General features: G+C 36.7%; 1 protein-coding gene across 15 annotated transcripts; it reads right to left on the bottom strand.

Moving 5' to 3' along the window:
- Nucleotides 1-5,136: 5,136 nt before the first annotated feature.
- Nucleotides 5,137-22,536, bottom strand: LOC107808513 (uncharacterized). Of its 15 annotated transcripts, none has more exons than XM_016633042.2 (10): nucleotides 21,915-22,536; nucleotides 19,059-19,143; nucleotides 18,702-18,828; nucleotides 9,670-9,751; nucleotides 9,430-9,556; nucleotides 8,780-8,893; nucleotides 7,140-7,338; nucleotides 7,004-7,049; nucleotides 6,100-6,175; nucleotides 5,137-5,615 (listed from the first exon to the last, which is right to left on the bottom strand). In XM_016633042.2, the coding sequence occupies exons 4-10, from the start codon at nucleotides 9,724-9,726 to the stop codon at nucleotides 5,326-5,328; spliced, it is 909 nt and encodes a 302-aa protein (XP_016488528.1). In that variant the 5' UTR covers nucleotides 9,727-9,751; nucleotides 18,702-18,828; nucleotides 19,059-19,143; nucleotides 21,915-22,536; the 3' UTR covers nucleotides 5,137-5,325. The 15 variants fall into 15 exon arrangements, with proteins under 15 accessions (XP_016488528.1, XP_016488529.1, XP_016488531.1 ...); XM_016633043.2 differs by having other exon boundaries at nucleotides 18,702-18,814; XM_016633045.2 differs by having other exon boundaries at nucleotides 18,702-18,806.
- Nucleotides 22,537-22,795: the final 259 nt, after the last annotated feature.

Raw genomic sequence — 22,795 nt, 5'->3', positions numbered from 1 at the left:
AATCGAAGTTGTTGATTCATTACGAAGCCAATCTTGGACACACACAAGAGCTTGAACCAATCTAGGAGTCAATGAACTCCTAAATGGATCAAGTATGCGTCCGCCGGTGCTAAAGGCTGATTCTGAGGCAACACTAGAAATCGGAATGGCTAGCACATCACGTGCCATCTCAGCAAGAGTGGGAAATCTAGGTGAGTTCAACTTCCACCACCCCAGAATGTTAAACTTTTCATGGTCTTCCTCAACATCTTCACCCAAATATTTATCTAACTCCGTTTTAGAATCAACTCCGCCACATTTCTTATGCTGCTTTAAATCTAGCATGAATTTTGAGAGCAATGATGAAGAAGATGGAGAAGATGGACCAGAAGATGGAGAAGAAGAAGATGGACATGAACCAGAACCACCATTTTTCATTGCATACACATTAAACAAAGTATCCATGTATGTTTTCACATCCTCTTGTATTTTCAAACCTACTGTTTCTCCAAACATAGAACCAAGTGCAAATGAAAGAGTATTAAACTTATGGCGTGGATCAAGCACACATGAGATAAAAATCATTTTGTTCATCTTATGTGGATCCCCCCAATACTTGTCAAATTTTTCTTTCATATTCTTTGCCATTTCTCTCAAGAAAGCATCTTCATTTTGCATCAACTCTTTCAAAGAAGAATCAACAACACATATTTCAAGAAAGTGCACATTAGACGTAATATAAAGTGTACCTGATACTTTCAAGGTGAGTTCATAAAAAATTTCCAGAAACTTCACAATACGTCTTACACTATCCCAATCACTACTTAAAAGTGGACCTGCAGGTTGTCCATCCTCACAAATGCAGTTAGAAATACATGACATCAAACCATAATCAATATCACAATACTTTGTAAAGGCTTCCTCATAAACTGTAGCAACCTTCAACATCAAATATGTGGAGTTCCACCTAGTAGGAACATCCAAGCACAATGATTTTTTAGAAGTTATCCTATCAAGATCACAACATTCTTTAAACTTTTTCCATCTTGCGGGAGATTGTCTAATGTACCTAACAGCTTGTCTTATTCGTTCAACAGACACACTCCCATCTCTCAACCCATCTTGAACAACTAGATTGATGATGTGAGCCATACATCTCACATGAACATGCTTACCTTCCATCAAGTTAGTGTTCCATCTAGTAAATTGCTTGGATAACTCTCTAACCATCACATCATTAGAACTCGCATTATCAACTGTCACAGTAAATACTTTATCCACTCCCCATTCAAGTAAACACTTTGCAATACCACTAGCTAAATCTTGACCTTTATGACTAGTAATTGGACAAAAATTCAATATCCTTTTATGTAATTTCCAATTATTGTCAATGTAATGGGCTGTAACACACATATAATTAATTCTTTGAATTGAAGTCCATGTGTCAGTAGTAATACATATTCTCTGTTTTGATTCTTTAAGAATAGACTTCAAAGCAAGTCTAGCTTCATGGTAAATCTCAAGACAATCCCTAGTCATAGTAGTACGAGATGGAATATGAAATAAAGGTTGAAGACTTCTAACAAAGTCTCTAAATCCATCTTTTTCAACAGAAATAAAAGGAAGTTCATCTTTAATAATCATACGAGCTAAAGCCCTCCTACATGCCTCTTGATCAAATTTCCAAGGGATAACTGAAACATCACCTGTTAGACCTTGCGGCTGAAAACCTAATGTTGTCTGGCTACCTTCTGCCTTGTAGGGATTGGTCGGACATTTGGGAATATGCAATAACAAATTGCTTGTGCCGCTATGCTTAGTATCAGCTACATATTCTTCTGAACAAAACTTGCACCTCGCTTTTTTCACACCCTCGGAATCAGTGAACTTGTTGAAGTAACGCCAAGCCATTGATCTTTCTTTAACCATTTTTCTTTTCTTCGAACCAGGTTCAGATTCAATGTTATTGGTTGTTGAATCTGAATCAGTTGAAGCATTACTTTCACCAACTGTTTCAACAATTTGAAGTTCATTCACCGTCTCTGTTTCGTTTTCCATCTACCAAAGGTCCAAAACAAACAAAAAAACCTAAATAAAATCAGAAATAGATGTTGTAATAGAAAAAAAACTAAATAAAATCAGAAATAGATGTTGTAATAAAATCAGAATAGAGAATGAAAGAGATAAACAGAACATAAAGACAAATCGATACATACATAAAAATTGAAAAAACAGTATGAACAATAGTAACTAATAGTGAAGAAGAAGATTACTTTACTGGCTTGATAGTTGAGACTTCAACACCGAGAGGACTGACTACTGAGTCACTGAGATAAAGAGTGAAGAAGAAGAGAGGCAGAACCGCGGAATCTAAGGCGACTGAACTCTGAACTCTGAAGAAGAGAGGCGGAACCGCGGAACAGTATGAACACTGAAGAAGAGAGGCGGAGCGGAACCCTGGACTGGTCAGTTCACTATGAACTTTGAAGAAGAGAGGCGGACTCACTGGTGAACGAACAGCTAGGGCTGGTGAACGCCTCAATGGTGAACGAACAGCTAGGGGCACGGATCCTAAGTGAAAGAGGCGGAAAAGAAGATTTAGGGTAGGAGAAATAGGAATAGTATTTAGGGTAGTATAGAACTATTAGTATAGTATACTAACTTAACCGGGTTAAGTTATTTAACCCTAAAGAATTTAACTATTTATATATAGGCCCATATAATTTCGGATTTCGGATCGGATCGGATTAAAATCATGCCAATCCGAATCCAATCCGAAAATCCGAAATTTTATAAAACATAATCCGTATCCAATCCGAAAATCCGAAATCCGAAATCCGAAAATCCGAAATAGAGTATGTCGGATCGGATTTCGGATATCCGATCTAAATGCACAGCCCTGGCATACGCTGTGGGAAAGTTCAATATATAGGAGACAATATTCTGAGCACAACAGTTACTTGAAGGAACACAGGCTGATAACGACAATCACTCCAGTGGAATAACGGGACGACATAATCAGATAATGGTTTTCCCACAGACTGGTCCTTCATTTCAACACATGCAATCCAAAAAATTGAAACACAATAATGATAATGCACAACGATAATCAGATATAGCAGCAAAGAAAAGTCGATGTTAAATTTGACCAAGATCAGAGACTGTATCATATGTTTTAATAAACTCACTGTGGACTGTGAGAGAATGGCTGAAATAGGGACTATTTCATCTTCAAAAGGTGTAACGCTTAGCATTGAAGGCGATTCTGATGAACTTTTCAAAGTATGTAATTAGCATCTGCACATTGTCCTTGGCCCTGTATTGTAATGGTAGATATTATGAATTTTGTTGGTATTAAATCTGGTAGTTTCACAGTGAAGTTCAGTTTTCTTCGTGCTTCTATGCTCTAAGTGTCAACATCTAGCACAACTCAAGCGCAAAAAGAAAATTCTCCGTATCAACTGCAAGCTATAGAGAATGTTGATTCCAAGGTAATAACAACGGTTACCATTGACATAATATAACTATAGACATCCAATAGCCAAAACTTAACTGTTTACCATATTTCACCTAAATTGACTTGCACAAAAACATATTGCAGATATGAATTTGAAGTTGAAATCACAGACGGGAGCAGAACAATAGCAGCAGTAGTGTAAGAGAAATTGGCTGAAAGAATGCTTTCATTAACAGCTGACCAAATATATGAAACTACCATTGTCAAAGTGTACATACTAACAACTATAGGATTATTTCCAACTTACTGAAAATTAAAGTTAAAATCTTCACTTTACTTATTCTGTATGCTCTAAACTTTTTCACGCACCTGCACAAGCTATTCAAAAAGAGACGGTCTTCAACTTGCCACGATCTTCAACATCAACGGCCATTGGCGAGGGAAGCAAAAGAAAGATAGAATTCATCATATCTGTAGAACCATATCACAGTCCATCAACAAAAAATACAACGGCAAGAAGGAAACTAAACATAGAATCACCAAATTCTCCGCAGAAACACCGAAGGTTAGAAGTTAAAACTTGATAGCTTTCAACTAACCGATAATACAAAGGTAATAACAACGTCAGGTTCAATCTTTTAACCTAAAAGGAAGTTCTGCTTTTGCAGTTTAAGAACAAGGGAAAATAAAAGCAGAAAATAGATAAAACTACGGTCACCTTATGTGCTATCTTTTTATTATTAGTCAGTGACACGTGTCACAACATTATTAGCGCGTGACAATACATATGCTTTGAAAATCTGGTGAAGAAAAAAGTGGTGTGTCTTTGACACACTCGACAAACGTTGGGTGTGTAAAAGGTTACCCGTGGTAGAGAGATGTGTAACAGAGATTTGAATGCAAGGTCGATGGGTAAACTATGTATTTTTACCTAAATTATACATTCGCCTATTTTTTTTAGTTTAAGAAATTGAGTGGGTTGTTATTTAGCTTAATTCTTTCTTTAAACTTTTTATCATAACCCAAGACGTGCAAGTGTTTTGATCTTGAAGAAGCCATCTTTTTCTCTTTGCATGTCCTTAACATCTTCATATATAAAAACGTTCCTACCATCAAAAACACAGTAGAATCGCGCAACATATGCCCGCTGATGTGCTTCCTGCTCACAAGCAAAGAAAATATGCCCGCTGGAAAATGGCATATTTTATCTTCATATTTTCAGAGCGGCCCAGGTTTGGTTCGTGACGAGGTCGAGACAGCCATGGACGAGATTTCAAGGCAGTAGGTCAGTGTTCTTGTTCGTGGAAGGGACTGTCTTGGCTTAGAAATTCAGAAAAGGCAAGGAAGGCAGTGATGCAGAAATTTCGAGTTTGTGGGTGCCAAAAATCAGTGTGGGTTCTTTCAAATCAGTCAGTTGGCGTACTGGATTTGCTAGGGGAACGACGGGCAAGAAATGCAATGAGAAAACAAAAACGTTGCACTTGAGGGCAAGGACAACGTAATTCTTTTGGGGTGCTGAACTTGTGATGTCTTTGCAAATGGCAGCACGTGTGGGGATCTATTAGACGAGGGCGTCGAATTCAACTGGTTGGGGTGGTTTGTTAGACCCTTGACAAAGCTGATCGGCAAGCGGCACGGCAGTGGCGGACAGAAAATGCCCGCTCTGAAAAACGTTCATATTATCTATATAATGAACAAAATGAACAAAAAATTTCATGTGCCTGTCCCATTTCTGGAAAATGTTCAATATACAGGACAGCCTACTAGAAGCTGCAAGCTCTTTCATGTAGCTGCGAAAATCATTTACAAGCATACTTATAACTTGGTGACAAACCTTCTAAAAACATTGTCCAGTTTCTAAACACAAGCTTTTTATACAAGTTCTCTCCTTATTCTTCAAAATCACATTCGTTTTGCTCCGACAATAGCACTGCTTCTAGTTCCTTACCGAAGTCTTCATTGCCATCCTGCTCTTCAGCCACTTCTTGCTGGGAGAACTTTTCCTGCTTTTCCTTTACAATGTCAAGCGAGTCTTTGACAGGCTGATAACCAATTTGTTGATAGAATAATTCCTTCTGAGCTTTCCAGTCCTCAGCAGTCTTCTCAACTACATCCCCTATCAATGTCTGCTTCTCTGTTATGTGCTTTATATTTTCTACATCCACCATGTCTCTAGCCGCTTCAAGAAAAAAGAAAAAGCAAGTGAAAAGATGTCCTCCTCGACTTTAAAATGAAAGTAAAAATCTTGGATGCAAAAGAGCCTTATGAGATTTAGTGCGCGCCTAATTGCCTGAGAATCTAGAGAACTAAACTCATTTGCAACTTCCTATATACATTCTGAACAAACGGAATGCAATAGTTTGTGAACTAATTGGTAGCTTTACTGAAGTTATTGTCAACATATTCACAATAACTTCAGTATGTACTGAATATACAATTTAGACCATAAATGTTTTTATTTATTACTTGACATTGGATATTGACTTTAGTAACGGAATACTTCTAAGATGGAAGAAAATTTAACCAGTATTATTCAGACTTGGATAATCCTTTCGAAATAATACAAAATGTGCCTTACTTAACACATCAATATTGCTGACAACAAATAAAAAATGACCAAAATATGTTTTCCGTTAAAAGCTTAAGAAGCTCATTGAGGTTACCTCTAATAGCAAGTTCCTTGGCCCTAGCATATTCTGCTGACTTTTGCTTGAGCAAATCGACCTCAAGCTCCACGCCCTGGAATAAATGAGAATACGAATTCAGCACTCTGAAGTCAAAGAAAGAGACATGCAATAGCAGGTTAAGTGACGAGAGACCTAATGAAAGCAATTGCATCACTATAGCAGCCTCCCAAAAAGCTAACTCGTCCACTTTTTAGTGACAAGTAACAAGCTAATTTGCTTATACTGATCAACACCAACATTCAAATAACTCCTGATCAATACAAATAATGGATCATATGTTCAAATGATCCTCTAACAAGATATCTGATTTTTGTGATTAAAGTTTAAAAAGAAACCTCTTTATTGTTTTCCTCTCACAAACAGGCAACTTGAGATTAGTCCATTCCTTTTGTAGTACTTCATTTCACTTGCCCTTTTAACTATCACACCGCTACGGTAAAAACTAAGCATCCACTCCAAGAAAAAGAATCATAAAAGAGCAATCTTATGCTATTCTTAAAATACTTGCTAAATTACATAATCACAAACACAGACCCACACAAAAACAGAGAAAGAATATGAATTTTTTTGGATAGAAGAAATCCAACCAATTTAATGAAAGAAGTTTTACACAGTCAATTGGTCCAAAATTACTAAAATCCTACTTATAATTTTTATTTTTGATGATGTTGCACCTGACAATTTCCTTGCAAAATCAGTAAAGTACAGGTCTACTCAAAATTTCTATCAAAATGGTGGCTGAGTTCAACAAATCCATATATATAGCTACATCAATCCATATGACACTGTAGGCAAAAGCACACAGCTGGAAGCATATTCTAGAATGGAAAATTGATAGAGCCCTTCTCTTTGACTTTAAAAAACAGTCTTACAAACATACCATATCCATGTGGGTGAAGTGCTCGATCCGGGTATTTGCAAATAACCTACGTCATTCAAGGAAACAAGGTGAGCAAATGTATAGAGAAGGCTGTGAAATATAACAAACAGTTGCCAGAAAAGTATCAGTAACATACTTTTTGGATGCTATACGGATACTTGCATTTTGTATTTCCATCAGTTCATCTAATCTCTCAGCTACAGAGCCTTCATTCACATCCACAGACCCAAAAAGAAACATGTTCCTGTCTAACGTACGTTTGACTAAAGCAGGGGCTACTTTAACACCTTTAGCCTTTGCCTCTGCGACAATGTTCCGAAGATTCTTCAGGTCTCCTACCAAATGGAATAAAAAGAATTATCGTCAAACTACAAAGCATCAAAAGCTACCGACAGTTGCACAGTAAACTAAAGTGGCAATTAAACACTTGCCAAATTTTGTAAATAAACACTAGCCAAAGTAAGAGTTTCAAAGTCCAAATATTAATTTAAGAAATCCCCAAATAACACAAGAAGGTCTTTCGGAGGGACATTTCTTCTCTGATTGGCACTGCTAGATTAGAAGAACTACATCGGATATGCACCCACAAAAATACAAATTTTTATATCCTAAGAGATCTACAACTAAAGGAATATGAATAGAATGTCATACTTCATTTAAACAAGGGTGATGCTATGCTACATATAAGGAACAATAAATTATGGTGAACCAGTTCTAGAAGTGCCAAGGAACTTATATTGAACTTGCAATTTATAGTTGAAAACATATACTGTTGAATGGGTTATTTTTGAAAGTGAAAATGAGGACGCAATGGCTTTCCCTGAATTTAGTATTGTCAAAAGGTAGTTTGAGAAATGATAGAGAGAAGGAGATCATTTGGCATCAAAGGAAGATTTAATTGGAAGTCCTGTTGATTTTGGACAAATGAAACACAACCTGTTTTTCAAATGAAATTAAAACTGCCATTTAAGAACTATTTAGCAAAATGATAGTATGAGCTGTTATTGTGATTGGTATCTTAGTAGCATCAATGTATTCCTCACCTATATTTTAAACTTTTTTACCAATTATTCAAGAATTCCTTGACTTCTTATTCTTCATCTATTATTATGAATTGATGAGAAAACTGAATAGAGTGATGACCCACCTGTGGTTCCAATTAAACAGGTTAATGTCCTCAAAGCTAAACCAAGAAAAGGTTTAACATCAGTCAAAGCAATGACGGTGGACACCTAATAATGGTCCAATTCCATTCACATAACCTACAAAAATATAGAAGCTTGATAGTCCAAATAAATGGTTGGAGAACTCTTCAAAGAACTAAGGTAATCTACTTAAAGAAGAGTAAACTATGAATTAACATCCTCACTAGAGCTATTCATTTAACCAATGATCTAAGCAAAATACATATACATGTTACTTCATAATTCATCTGATTTAAAGCATTAATCTTGTGTTATAGTTTTGATAACACTTTCTGAAACAGAAATCTAGGAAGTATCCATGATGTTATATGCTTCAGAAAGCGCAATCACAAAGCAAGAAATTTGCAACTCAATCAGTGAAGCGACTTATTCAGGTTTGAATCTAATGTTGTTTGTTAAGATTCGATTGTAATGTTTTAATTGTCTCATCTCATAAGACCAAAACTGCACCATCGATTGTAATGTTTTAATTGTCTCATCTCATAAGACCAAAACTGCACCATCGAGAGAGAATCATCGCATGAGCAGCACAATTTCATGACATATCGTGTTAAAAAGGTTGTATATATACCTAGAGAAATATAAATCTTGAAAGGAGGCTTGAATGGTTGTGTCTCATAAAGGCAATACAGACAATATAACCCACCCAGTCTACTCAAAAGAGAATGAGTAGACACCATGTAACCTGCAAAGCATTCAATTTGGTTAATCTAAAGCAGGAAATATCAGCCACGGGGAAAGGTGAAAATCTTACACTAGTACGACAGCTCTCTCATCAAAATTTAAGAGAAATATAAACATCAGAAAGAGAATTTAAGGATGCACTCACATTCACTACTTTAGTGATATCTCTCCAAATACTAAAATCACTTTATAAGGCTTTTTTCTTTGTGGTGTCAGAGCCATGATACTACACCTTTTACTGTGCTACTTCAGTTTTGTTGAATAAAAGACATATTAAAAATCTACTGCTACTTCAGTGATATAACATTTTTCAGCATTCTCTTCTTTTTTTTATGATAAGTAACATTTCTCAACATTCCTATAGTTCCATGCACCTCACCATGGTTAAATTTCACATTAAAGGTAGATATTTTTTATATATAAGAGTGTGTGTGTGTGTGTATGCCACAATAATCAGAATCATTCTCTCTGGATGAAGCTAAAATATGCTATATTAGGAAAACGAACAAAAAGTAAAATAGAAAACATTAGACATACCACTACAGTAGGCAAAAAGTGATTGCATAAAGCATGCCCGATTTTCAGAGGGACTGGCCTTGAAAATATAGGAGAACTTTTTAGAAACCCACACTCTCTTCATTTCTGCAAAATTAGGAGATCCACCCTACAAATCGCCATATTACCGGTCAGAAGAATTATGAAAAGTGCAAGATAAATAAACAGAGATTAGTATCTACACTACACTTAAATTGAAGGGGAAAAAAGGCATACTAGTACCTTGGCAAACTCATTTATAAGCTCATCAATGTCTAATTTGAATGGTTTGAGGTCCATGTTAAAGTTGACTTGTCTTTATGGCCTACAAGAAAACTTCTTGATTAAGCTGGTGCAAAGAAGATAAGCAACTATAAATTCAATATCACTACAGTCGTAAAAGATAAGCAACTTGTGGCTAATTATTTGTTAAATACAATGGTTGGTTCAAATCAATAAGAACATCATCATGTAACTTAGCAACAAAACATTCAACTACAGTCCTAAAAGTTTAAATATTAAAAGGTTTATCACACAGAACATACAAATTTATAAGTTGTAAATAACTGAAATGCGTAAATAGGAAAAGTCGAAGCAGGTGACCTCTTCATGACGTCAAAATGCAAAATAAAACCCATGAAAAAGAAGGATAATAAAATGGAGTGGTACTAGATGCACGTTGCATCCATCCTCTAATCTATCACATTAATTATATATAAAAAAAATTGTCGCACTTTCAAAGTGAAGAAATCGATCAACACATCAGAAAGTACTATTACATGGTCTTAAATCCAAAATTATAAAAATGACACACTCGATAAAGATATCTAATTTTTTATAATAAACTATAATAATGGATCCTAGGAACGGGTACAACAATAACAACCCAGTGTGATTCCACGAGTGGGGTCTGGGGAGGGTAGGATGTACGCAGCCTTACTCCTACCCGGTAAGGCAGAGAGACTGTTTCGATAGACACTCGGCTAAAGAAGATGGAAAAAGCGGTCATAGCATGACAATACATTTAGAAAACTAAATCGAAGATGGCAATAAAGAATATGAAAGAAGTACCGATAGCAAGTAATAGCAAGACAATATATTTAGAGAACTAAATCCGAGGGTCTGATAACAATAGAGAAAATGAATAGAGTATTGATATCAAACTAAGGAAGTTAATAACAGAACAAAATATACGATAATAGCAAACTCAGGATAAAAGGGGTACCATACTAACACCAATCCTATCGATCTAATGAAGACAAAGGGAACACACGACTACCTACTAACCTTCTACCTTAATACTCAACCTTCATACTCTCCTATCCAGGGTCATGTCCTCAATTAGCTCAAGTTGCGCTATGTCTCGCCTGATCACCTCTCCCCAAGACTTCTTTGGCCTACTTTTACCCTTCATTTTACCCCCCAAGTCCAACCTCTCACACCTCCTGACTGGGGAATCTGTGCTTCTCCTCTTAACATGCTCGAACCATCTCAGCCTCGCCTCTCTCATCTTTTCCTCCGCAGGGGCCACTCTCACCTTGTCCAGAATAACTTCATTCCTAATTTTATCTAACCTAGTATGCCCACACATCCATCTCAACATCCTTATTTCAGCTACTTTCATCTATTTGACGGAGTTTTTGACTGGCCAGCACTCTGCCCCATACAACATAGTCGGTCTAACCACTACCTTGTAGAATTTACCCTTAAGTCTCAACGGCACATTCTTATCGCACAAGACACCGGAAGCGAGCCTCCACTTCATCCACCCTGCTCTGATACGATGTGCGACATCCTCATCAATCTCCCCATCATTCTGAATTATAGACCCCAGATACTTGAAACTCTTTCTCCTGGGATGACTTGCGCATCAAGCCTAACATCCCCGTACGCTTCCTGGGTAACACCGCTGAACTTGCACTCCGAGTATTCTATTTTGGTTCTGCTCAACTTGAAACCCTTAGACTCAAGGGTATGTCTCCAGACCTCCAGCCTCTCGTTAACACCACCTCGCGTTTCATCAATCAGGACTATGTCATCTGCAAAAATAATATGAACCAAGGCACCTCCCCTTGAATGTGTCACGTCAATGCGTCCATTGCCAAGGAAAACAAAAATGGGCTAAGTGATGCTCCCTGATGCAGCCCCATCTCAATCGGGAAGTACTTAGAGCCTCCTCCTGCTGTCCTAACCCGTGTCTTAGCTCCATCATACATGTCCTGCATCACTCTAATATACGCTACAGGCACTTTTTAAGCCTCCAAACAACTCCATAGGACCTCTCTTGAGACTTTGTCATAAGCTTTCACTAGGTCAGTGAACACCACATGCAAATCTTTCTTCCACCAATCTCCTCACAATGTGGATGACTTCAGTAGTCGACCGTCCCGGCATGATACCAAACTGGTTCTCAAAAATGGACACACTCCTCCTCGTCTTTCCTTCAATCACCCTCTCCCAAACTTTCATCGTATGGTTTAACAACTTGATACCCCTACAGTTGTTGCAGTTTTGGATATCCCCCTTGTTCTTGTACAATGGAATCATCATACTCCACCTCCACTCTTCAAGCATCTTCTTCATCCTAAAAATGACATTAAACAACCTAGAGAGTCATTCCAAGCCCGCCTTACCCACACTCTTCCAGAATTCCACAGGAATCTTGTTTGGCCCGATCGCTCTACCCCTACTCATAGCCCCTTCAACCTCCCCCACTCGTATGCGCCTATAGTACCCAAAATCACGATGACGCTCCGAGTAATCCAACTCATCCAGCACAATGCTATGAACGGGTACCAATATTCAATATATATTTACAAAGTAATGAATTACTTAAACATAGCATATGAATATAAACATTACCATTATAATTGTACTCGATGACTTGTCATTTCTTTTTTATAATCGTGGTGTCCAAGCCAGCTTGCGCGCACCTCGACAAATTCTATGGGATACCTGCCACATCCCACCAGCAACAGGTACCAGGTAACTCTATCCACCAAGGCTTGGATAGATGGGAAGATATCACCTAGTATTTTTTGCCTCCAATGGTATTTGAACCTGAGACCTCATGGTTCTCATCCACTTCATTGATCACTAGGCCACACCCTTGGATGCGACTTGTCATATTTTGAATTAGGTACACTTTAAAAAACTTCATCCTCCATACAACAAACTAAAAAGATTAAAAGATTCTTCACCAATTTTGCTTCAAAAGTTACTTTTAGTGTATTTCGCTTAAGAAGAGTTATTCCCATCGTCGAATTAACGACAACTAATAACAAAGTTAACTTCAGAAGCTAATAAACAAGTCTTCAAGTCTTGTGCAGATGTGTCTCAAGATTTAAGAGCTCCATAATTTCAACAATTTTACCCTCTGGCGTAGGGAAGGCAGTGGGAAGGGCACGGGCGGGTTGGGACTTAACCCGCAAAAATTTCAACCCGCCACACATAGCATTTTTTTGTGATTTTCACCCGCAGCGCTTCGACCAGCATAAACCCTCCTCACCCGGCATGAATATTTTTGTTCTTCCTATCTACTTTGTTATCTAATATGAATAAATTCAAAAATTCTAAATAAGTTTCAAAAGAATATTTTCAGGTAATAAATTATGAATTTTTACATATGGCGATTGGTGCTATAATTATACTGTAACTAATTTAGTATGCATAATTTAAATGTGTTACGATCTTAGGAGCAAATAGTATTCATCTGCATTTGTGGGCTTGAGATCATAATGTTAGTGCAGTCATATCGACTTAATTATCTATCCAGTAATTTTTCTTAGGATTGGAATAAAAGCATATACCCGAAAACTAAAGGAAAAAAAAGTCACTAAAATTCTAACATAACGTTAGCTTCCAGTATTTTGAAACAAAACCAACAAAGATGTCAAGAAGAAATTTATAATTCAATATGAATTTTTATAATCCAGAGGCCATCTATTTTTAACAAAAAGTAGAATAGATCGTAATAGTCATCATATCATATATTCTTACATTAATTTTTTTTTACTGTTTATAGATATCATATGATTTCACCTAACTTCTCAATCTAATCTATCCTAAGACCGTCTAAATGCCTGAGATAAAAACATTAATGAACTAGATGTCTATATCTAATAAAGAAACAAACATCAGGGTGTAAATTAGAACGTGAAAACAAAATGCTAACTAACCATAAAAAAAAGGAATGAAGAAGTTAGGTATGAAGCAATGGCAGAAGAATAAGACCCTGAAGAGACAGCGCAAGGAGGGAGGAAGAGGTATTAAAACGCCAGTGGCGGAGGCAGGATTTTTGCCAAGGGATTCAAAAAATTAAAAAACTAAACACGCAAAGAAGCCAACCGTAACAAAAAAATTTAGATGGTAACAGATTTTATTAATAGAAAGATAAGTTCTCAACAAAAATACAGTGCTGAGATAACCAAACCATAGTTACAAGACTTCCAAAAGAGAAAAAACAAAAAAACAAGTCTTGTGTTAGTTACAAGGACGCAATGAGATCAACTATCTTATAATCTTGAAGAAGAATAAACAGAAAAAGTAATTAACTTTATTTGGATATTTAACAAGTTAGCCATTGAATACATTGGCACTAGGTAGAGCGCAATTCTAAAGCACTTATCTATCTCAATTACTCGAACTCAAGGCCAGAATAGCCAAATAGTCTATAATTTTCAGTTTCACTAGGCAATAATATGATTCATACTTTTTGTTGTCAAAAAAAATGTAAAAGTATCTATTTTTCATGAACAAAGTTTAAAACCAGCAAAGCCCAAGCCAACTGTATAACAAACACACATCCCATCTCTTTCAAGCTCCAACTCCAAATTCATCAATATCTACGAAAATCCCAATGCTTACTGTAATTCCAAGCAACTCATTTAACAAAATTCCTAAACCATAAAATAAGAAAAATAAAAAAATACAGAAAGAAGGGAACTTACCGGGGAAGCCACGACCGAAGAGGCGACCGGTGACTGACAAGGTGAGGATGAGAAGACGAGCAGCAAGCAGCGGCAAAAGGCAAGAACCAGTGCTCGGCGAATTTTTCAGTTTGAGAGTTTATTTATATCTATTGATTTTGAAATTAGGGATTTAATACAAATAAAATAGGGATGCATTCGGTTTTCGGTTTGAATTATATTTTCTGTTTTCCGATTTTAAAATAGTACAATCCAATCCAAATTTTAATATTTTTTGGTTTTTAGTTGGATTTTTATTTGGTTACGTCATATAAAATAATTTTTATAATAAAATAGTTATATTCCATGGCAAAAAAATAAATATTTCAGAGAATAAGAAGTAATAATATTAAATCTCTTAAATATTATTTTTTGATATTAGTCACGGGTAAAACTTTTAAAACACAATATTTAAAAGTAATATGATCAGACATAAGAATTCAAAATATAAGTCATAATTCAAGCTCAATGAGATCAATTATTTGCTTGCAAATATTAAAATACGAAGAAATTAGTGAAATATTCATGAAAGCTTCACAATCAAAATATTACTACTTACTTAATAAAGAAGAGGAATAAATGGATTGAATTATACTTAGCCGACATTGAACCTATGATCCTCGAATGAAATTGAACCCCGTTGACCACTAAGCTAATTTTTAACTTGTGCCTTATGGGTTTAACATATTATATATTATATATTAAAAACCGTTATACAATATAATTTTCCGACAAAGGAGAGTTCATCTGCCCCTACCCGCACAACACCCGCATAGTTTGGAAAAAACTGGAGTGCCAACCCACCTCATCTCGGAAAGCCTTAGACCCCCACAGCCCCCCCTCCCCATTGTCATCCCTAAGAATCAAGAATTAATACTTTGCATAGATTTATATTTATCTAACATTGATCTAGCATAAGAATATATGCTAGCTTGGCAGTCTTCAAGAGATGGTTGTTCATTTTCTTGAATTGCTAAATTCCCACAAATTTTACGAACAAGTCTCTTTGCACCTCTTAGTTTCAAAGATGTGTTAAGTAGAGTAAAAATTAAATAAACTTCGGGAATAGGGGAAAAAAACTTTTTAAATTTTGAAATCATTTCATTAATTGGCGGTGCATAGGTTGGATTTGTTTTATACTTACCAAATACAATAGAAATTCCACAAATATACCATAAAAACTCGCGGGATAGGCGGGACAGGACGAAACGGGACGAAATGGGACGGGACAAACGGGACGAAATAGTTGTCCCGTCCACTCCCGTGTCCCGTTTAACATTGACCAATCCCGTTTAAAATGAAGTGGGACGGGACAGGACGGGACGCGGGACGGAACGGGACGCAGGACGGAACCGGGACGGGACGGGACGCGGGACGGAACGGGACGCAGGACGGAACCGGGACGGGACGGAACGGGACGTGGGACGGAACCGGGACGGGACGGGACGGCCCGTCCCATAGGACGGCCTTAAGAAAAGCACTTCTCAAAATAAGCTGATTTTAGAAGTTTGGCCAAACAGACTATTATTTTGGTTCGCCCCCTTTTTAAAAAAAATATATATATTTATCTTAATCACAAGTCTAGAATATGTGAATATGACCAGCTCTTTTCGAGAAATCACCACGTGGTGTAACGTGATTTGTTGTATGACATTCACTCTTGAGCTGCATTTACACCAAATTAGGGATGCCAACGGGGAAGGGGGGTTGTGGGGGTCTTAAGGCTTTCCAAGGTGAGGTGGGTTGGCATTCCACTTCTTTCCAAACTATGCGGCTGTGGTGCGGGTAGGGGTAGATGAACCCTCCTTTGTCGGAAAATTATATTGTGTATATATATATTAAACCCATCAAACACAAGTTAAAAATTAGCTTAGTGGTCAATGAGGTTCAATTTCGTTGAAGTATCATAGGTTCAATGACAACTAAGCATAATTCAATCCCTTATTCCTCTTCTTTATTAAGTAATATTTTGATTGTGAAGCTTTCATAAATATTTCACTATTTCTTCATATTTTAATATTTGCAAACAAAGAATTGATCTCATTTGAACTTGAATTATGATTTAAATTTTGAATTCATATGTCTGATCATATTACTTCTAAATATTTTATTTTAAAAGTTTTACCCGTGATTAAAATTAAAAATAATATTTAAGAGATTTAATATTATTACTTCTTATTCTCTGAAATATTTATTTTTTTGCCATGGAATATAACTATTTTATTATAATAATTATTTTATATGACGTAACCAAATAAAAACCCAACCAACAATCGGAAAATATTAAAATTTGGATTGTATTGTACTATTTTAAAACCGAAAATATAAAATCAAGCCGAAACTTGAATGCATCCCTATTTTGTTTGTATTAAATCCCTAATTTCAAAATCAAAAATATAAAAAAACTCTCAAACTGAAAAATTCGTTGAGCGCTAGTTCTTGCCTCTTGCCGCTGCTTGCTACTCGTCTTCTCATCCTCACCTTGTCAGTCGTTGGTCGCCTCTTCGGTCGTAGCTTCCCCGATAAGTTTCCTTCTCTCTGTTTTTTTTAGGGTTTAGGAATTTTGTTAAATGAGTTGCTTGGAATCAAGCATTGGGATTTTCGTAGATATTGATGAATTTGAAGTTGGAGCTTAAAAGAAATGGGATGAGTGTTTGTTATACAATTGGGTGGGGCTTTGCAGGTTTTAAACTTTGTTCATGAAAAATAGATACTTCTACATTTTTTTTGCCAACAACAACAACCCAGTATTAGTATAATCACACTTAGTGGGGTTTGGGAAGCGTAGTGTGTACGCAGACCTTGCCCACCCGGTGGTAGAGATGATGTTTCCAAATAGACCCTCGGCATTCTTCCCTCCCAGAATTTCCCACCTTGCTCTTGGGGAGACTCAAACTCACAACCTCTTGGTTGGAAGTGGAGACTACTTACCATCACAGCAACCACTCTTGTTAACAAAAGGTATCAATCATATTATTGCCCAGTGAAACTGAAAATTATAGACTATTTGGCTATCCTGGCCTTGAGTTCAAGAAATTGAGATAGATAAGTGCTTTAGAATTGCCCTCTACCAAGTGCCAATGTATTCAATGGCTAACTTGTTAAACATCCAAATATATATAACGTTAATTACTTTTTCTGTTTATTTTTCTTCAAGATTATAAGATAGTTGATCCCATTGCGTCCTTGTAACTAACACAAGACTTGTTTTTTTTGTTTTTACCTCTTTCAAAAGTCTTGTAACTATGGTCTGGTTATCTTAGCACTATCTTTTTGTTGAAAACCTATCTTTCTATTAGTAAAATCGGTTACCATCTAAATGTTTTTGTTCTAGTTGGCTTATTTACTTGTTCAGTTCTTAAATTTTTTGAATCCCTTAGAAAAAATCCTTCCTCCGCCACTGGCGTTTTAATGCCTCCTCCTCCCTCCTTGCACTGTCTCTTCTGGGTCTTATTCTTCAGTTAATGTTATTTCAGTTAATATTAGGCTTACCTAGTTTAGAGACTAGGTGCCATCACGACTCCTTTAGAGGGATTTTTGGGTCGTGATAGGTGGGGCGAGACGGGACGGGTTGAAATTTTTACAGGTTAAGTCTAGCCCCGCACTCTCCCACCGCGCCCGACTGCCATCCCTATACAAGAGGTTAAAGTTGTTGAAATTATGGAGTTCTTAAATCTTGAAACACATCTGCACAAGACTTGAAAACTCGTTTATTTGCTTCTGAAGTTAAGTTTATTATTACATGTCGTTAACAGTGGGAAGAGCTTTTTCTTCAATGGAATAGACTAAAATTAACTTGTGAAGCAAAATTGGTGAAGAATTTTTGATATTCTTTAGTCTGTTATATGGAGGATGAAGTTTTTGAAGTGTACCTAATTCAAAATATGACAAGTTATAGTAGCACATGGAATGCATCATATTTAGCAATCAAATAAATCTAACAGTCATTTATATCTGTAATTTGTAACTTTTAACCACGTAAATAAATAAGCAAAATGGTGTTCACTTGAACACAAGATTGACTTCAGTTCTATTCAGCAAAAGACAAATAATACAAATCTACTGCTACCTCAGTGTTATAAAGCTTTTCAACATTTTTTTGGGCGTGGGGGTGTAGGTGACATTTCTCAATATTCCTATCGTTCCATGCACCTCACCATGGTTGCCTTTCACATTAAACGTAGAAAGTTTTTCATATATAAGTGTGTGTATACCACAATAATCAGAATCATTCTCTCCGGATGAAGCTAAAATATGTTAAAATAGGAAAACTAACAAAAAAGTAAAATAGAGAACATTTAGACATACCACTGCAGTAGGCATAGAGTGATTGCATAAAGCATGCCTGATCTTTAGAGGGACTCGCCTCAAAAATATAGGAGAACTTTTTAGAGACCCACACTCTCTTCATTTCTGCAAAACTAGGAGATCCACCCTATAAAACATCATATTACTGGTATGAACCATTATGAAAAGTGCAAGTTAAATGAATAGCATTCATTTTATTTTGGTAATGATGATGACGAGTTGAGCTAAATGAAAGGAATGAGGATTCATATAGCCGACCCCAGCTTGCTTGGGACTGAGGCGTAATTGTTGTTGCAAGATAAATGAATAGATCGAAACTATGCTTAGATTGAAGGGGGAAAACAGGCATATTAGTACCTTGGCAAACTAATTTATAAGCTAATCAATGTCTAATTTGAACGGTTTAAGGTCCATATTGTTAAAGTGGACTTCTCTTTATGGCCTACAAGTAGAACATTTCTTGATTAAGTTAGTGCAAAGAACATAGGCTACTATAAATTCAATATCACTACAATTAGAAGAGAAGACCATCAAGAACATACAATAATAACCAACAAACCGCTTTTTTGCTACGACTGAGGGGTTGCATTGGTAAAGTAAATAATGATACCATATTTGCGGTTCATATAAGAATAGCCTAATAATAAGATTTTCTCATAGAATACATATCTTATTTAAACATATTTGTTGCTATTATTTGTTAAATACAACGGTTGGTTCAAATCATGAACTATTCAGTATTAGCAACAAAACAGTCAACTAAAATCTCAAAAGTTTACATATCAAAAGTCTATCACATATCATTTACAATTTTATAAGTTGTAAATAACTGAAATGCATAAATAGGAAAAATTATAGCAGATGCCTTTACACAATATCAAAATGCAAAATAAAACGCATAGAAAAGAAGGATAACACAAGGGAGTGGTACTAGAAGCACATTGTATCCATCCACTAATCTATCACAGTAATTATATATAAAAAACAATTGTCGCACTTTCAAATTGAAGAAACTGATCAACAGATCAAATTCGAACCTCTATGCCGTAAATTGTCTAAGTACTATTACATGGACACAATCCCAAATTACAAAGACCAGAAATGACTCACTGATAAAGATATCTAATTTTCATAATAAAAAACATTAATAACCAAACCAAGGAACGGGTACAATATTCAGTATATATTTACAAACCACTTAAACACAACATATGAATAAAAATATTACCGTTATAATTGTACTCGATGACTTGTCATATTTTGAATTAGGTACACTTCAAAAACTTCATCCTCCATGTAACAAACTAAAGAATATCAAAAATTCTTCACCAATTTTGCTTCACAAGTTAATTTTAGTGTATTCCATTGAAGAAAAAGCTCTTCCCACTGTTAACGACATGTAATAATAAACTTAACTTCAGAAACAAATAAACGAGTTTTCAAGTCTTGTGCAGATGTGTTTCAAGATTTAAGAGATCCATAATTTCAACAATTTTAACCTCTTGTGTAGGTATGGCAGTCGGGAGCGGTGGGAGAGTGCGGGGCTAGACTTAACCTGTAAAAATTTCAACTCGTCCCGTCTCGCCCCACCATAGCATTTTTATGTGATTTTAACCCGCCACACTTCGACCTGCATAAACCCGCCCTGCCCTCCAAAAAAAATTCTTCCTATTTTCTACTTTGCTATCCATAAAGGGCAACCCGCGTTCACGCAGGGGCGAAGTGGTCGAAGTGGTCGAAGTGTGTTTCAACATTTAAGAGATCCATAATTTCAACAATTTTAACCTCGTGTAGGGATGGCAGTCGGGAGCGATGGGAGAGTGCGGGGCTAGACTTAACCTGTAAAAATTTCAAACCGTCCCGTCTCGCCCCACCGTAGCATTTTTATGTGATTTTAACTCGCCACACTTCGACCTGCATAAACCCGCCCTGCCCTCCAAAAAAAATCCTTACTATTTTCTACTTTGTTATCCATAAAGGGCAACCCGCGTTCACGCAGGGTCCAGGGAAGGGTCACATACCAAAGAGCGTATATTGACAACCTACCCTAATGCAAGCATTAAAGACTGCTTTCAAGGCGAACCCATGGCCTATAGGTTGTCACACCTCCTTTTTTCCTACACCCCGTAAAGGGTGTAATAAAGGGAGTTTTTCCAATTAAATGACAATCGAAACGGGATTATTTTATTAAGAGATTCAGATCCCGTATCAAGGAAAGGGTTGACTTTGTATTACAGTCCGTGAACCAGAAATCCAGGTAAGGAATTCTGTTAACCCGGGAGAAGGTATTAGGCATTCCCGAGTTCTATGATTCTAGCACGGTCGCTCAACTGTCATAAATGGCCTAATTATCTGATTCTAAACATGTTCTAACCTATGGTGCAATTTTAACTTTATAGCCGCTTTTATTTAATTATTTTTAGGAAGGATTCAACGTCATCTAAAACACGTCTTGAACCACGTCACATAAATGCACTCGCGGTCCACGACACATTTTATCTAACGTTGTTGAGATTTGGATTTGGGTCACATAAATGCACACTCGAGTTTAGGAAAGTAATTTTTACAAATAACGCGCCTGAAGCAACTACGCGCTGTCAACTTTGCGAGGGCCATGGAAAATTCAACTAAATGGCACGCCTCGATTTCTAATAGTCATGCCCATGTTTATTTTTATTCTTATTAGGCCGAGCCTGATATCTAAAGCATGCAATTTAATTTGATAATAGTGGGTTCAATCCTTCACATTGAACCGGATTACTATGGGACTTAAAACACATGGGCCCAACAAACAACCAAAATAAAGCTAAATAATCGAAAATGAAAATGGTAGATCAAAATAGGATAAGAGCCGTCAATATAAGGAACATATAGCAAAATGGAAATTCACAGTACAACCTTCATGCGGAAGAGAACCAGCTGAACGAAACATATTTCCAAAATTCATCCAACAAAGATGCCTTCAATTGAGATTTAAAATAGAAAAGCCCCTCTCCAAGTTTCTGCTTCTACACTTTATTGTTGTTTAAGAATAAATTAACAAGGAAATAGGCAGAATACACAAAATTTGAATCCACAGTTTCCAAAACCAATGAGCTAATTGAATATACAAGACCATATCAATACATCCACATTTACTCTAGCGTGACATAAATTAGTACAAGTTGAAGTGCAAAATGAAGATCCAAATTTGACAACTAAAAGAAAACAAACCTTAGTTAACCTTGACTCACCGACTACGACCTCGAGCGGACAACCTCGACAAATCGACGACCAAATCGACTCAGATCAGGCGCGATTTTGACCGGAGAACCTCGATAACAAACTCGACGATAACCGCGCTTCCGAACACTCCACTGACCAACACTAATAGAGAATAAATCCAAGCTGAAAATCCGAAGGAATTAAACTCCAAATTAAGGGAATAAAAAACTGAAAATTAGTGGGTTCAATTTCGCTACTGTTTTCTCCTATGTTCCTCTCTTGGTTTCGCTACTGTTTCCTCCGGTTCAACTTTTCCGTTTTTGTTTCAGTTCAGGCAAGGTTAGCGGCTGGTGAGAGGTTGATTTCCGGCGAGTTTGGGTTGCTGAAGATTCAAAAATGGCTGAAGCTTGTGAGGTCTTAGTCTAGGTCTGGAGAAGATGAAGGTCGGGGGGTGGGGAGTCGTTGGTTTCAGGGGTGAACAGCGGGTTTGGGTGAGGGATTTTTGGTTTGGTTGTTGAAGAAGATCGATGGGGAGGGTCCTTTGGAGAAGATGACGCGGGGGAGGGGGGGGGTCACCAGGGAGATGAAATTAGAGAGGGGTCTCCTCTTTTGCACTGTTGCGGCTCATCCCCTCTAGGTGTCCTATAGGTCTTGTTATATTATTATTAGGTTAATTAAGAAGAATAGGGGTTTGGGTGTTGGGTCGGGTCGGACCGACCCGGTTTGGCTGGGTAAAGAGAAAACTTTGGGCTTTTAAAGTGTTTGGCCCAATCGAATTTAAACAACCAGCCTTTTTTCAATTTCCATTTGTTTTGTTTTGTTTTCTTTCTTTAATTAATTAAAACCTAAATTAATTCAAATTGTAAAATTAAACTAATTATCTAACTATA

The sequence above is a fragment of the Nicotiana tabacum genome, chromosome 11 (assembly GCF_000715075.1).
Source record: "Nicotiana tabacum cultivar K326 chromosome 11, ASM71507v2, whole genome shotgun sequence".
Lineage (NCBI taxonomy): Eukaryota > Viridiplantae > Streptophyta > Magnoliopsida > Solanales > Solanaceae > Nicotiana > Nicotiana tabacum.
This window is presented reverse-complemented; position numbering and strand designations above follow the sequence as displayed.

Bases quoted from the DNA above. Each gene is read 5' to 3' on its own strand.
- LOC107808513 (XM_016633042.2), bottom strand. From the start codon at position 9,726: ATGGACCTCAAACCATTCAAATTAGACATTGATGAGCTTATAAATGAG. The intron at 6,176-7,003 runs GTATGTTTGTAA...CATTTATTCCAG, and splicing joins ACTTCACCCACATGGATATG to GGCGTGGAGCTTGAGGTCGA. The intron at 5,616-6,099 runs GTAACCTCAATG...TTTTTCTTGAAG, and splicing joins CAAGGAACTTGCTATTAGAG to CGGCTAGAGACATGGTGGAT.